The 906-nt window shown below is 58.4% G+C and overlaps 1 protein-coding gene across 1 annotated transcript; it reads left to right on the forward strand.

The window, feature by feature from the left end:
- Positions 1 to 312, forward strand: LOC141047977 (histone H4). The gene has a single exon (XM_073543351.1). The coding sequence runs from the start codon at positions 1 to 3 to the stop codon at positions 310 to 312; it is 312 nt and encodes a 103-aa protein (XP_073399452.1).
- The last annotated feature ends 594 nt before the right edge of the window (positions 313 to 906 follow it).

Raw genomic sequence — 906 nt, forward strand, 5'->3', positions numbered from 1 at the left:
ATGTCTGGTCGCGGCAAAGGAGGGAAAGGTCTCGGGAAGGGCGGCGCCAAGCGGCACAGGAAGGTGCTCCGTGATAACATCCAGGGCATCACCAAGCCTGCCATCCGCCGTCTGGCTCGCAGGGGAGGAGTGAAGCGCATCTCCGGCCTCATCTATGAGGAGACTCGCGGCGTCTTGAAAGTCTTCCTGGAGAACGTGATCCGTGACGCCGTCACCTACACCGAGCACGCCAAGAGGAAGACCGTCACCGCCATGGACGTGGTGTACGCGCTCAAGCGCCAGGGCCGCACTCTCTACGGCTTCGGAGGTTAATTGTATTCTCGTCTCTGTCCTGACAACCCAAAGGCTCTTCTCAGAGCCGCCCACATCTCACGTGAGAGGCTGCAATTCCCGCTGGGGTCTAGCGGTCGCTGCTGGTGTGATCGCCGGGACCGGCTTGTGACGTTGCGCATTGGGGGGAGACGTTATCTCTTCTGGAGCTGATCCAGTGAGTAGTCTCAGTGTGAGGTGGGGCACAGATGATCCGGGTGTATGGGGGAATCGATCGGCCGCACAGTCACCTCCTATGATGCTGCAGTTACTACAGAGCAGAAATCCGAGTGCTGGTAATAAATGTGGTTGTGCCACGTCTCCTGCTGCTGAGATCCTGTGGGTTGTAGGATGGCTGCGAGGAGTGGAATGCGGCTGCACTGATGAATGGACGCCGGTGTGAACGCTCCTGAGCAGCGGCTCAGGATTGGGGTATCAACAGGATACCTACATGCGATGAGAGGGGCTGTTTCTGCGCCACCACATGGGCAGGGAGGGACGGTGCAGGAATACAGGGTCGCTCTGCCTGTGATCAGGAGAACATCTGCCCACATCACACTTTGCGCCAATCACCGGATCTAAATCCCGGAGCAAATT

Source organism: Dendrobates tinctorius, unplaced genomic scaffold (assembly GCF_039654945.1).
Source record: "Dendrobates tinctorius isolate UK_male_01 unplaced genomic scaffold, ASM3965494v1 ptg000130l, whole genome shotgun sequence".
Classification (NCBI taxonomy): Eukaryota; Metazoa; Chordata; class Amphibia; order Anura; family Dendrobatidae; genus Dendrobates; species Dendrobates tinctorius.

What these genes read in the sequence shown, in the direction of transcription:
- LOC141047977 (XM_073543351.1), top strand. Translation starts at nt 1, where the DNA reads ATGTCTGGTCGCGGCAAAGGAGGGAAAGGTCTCGGGAAGGGCGGCGCC.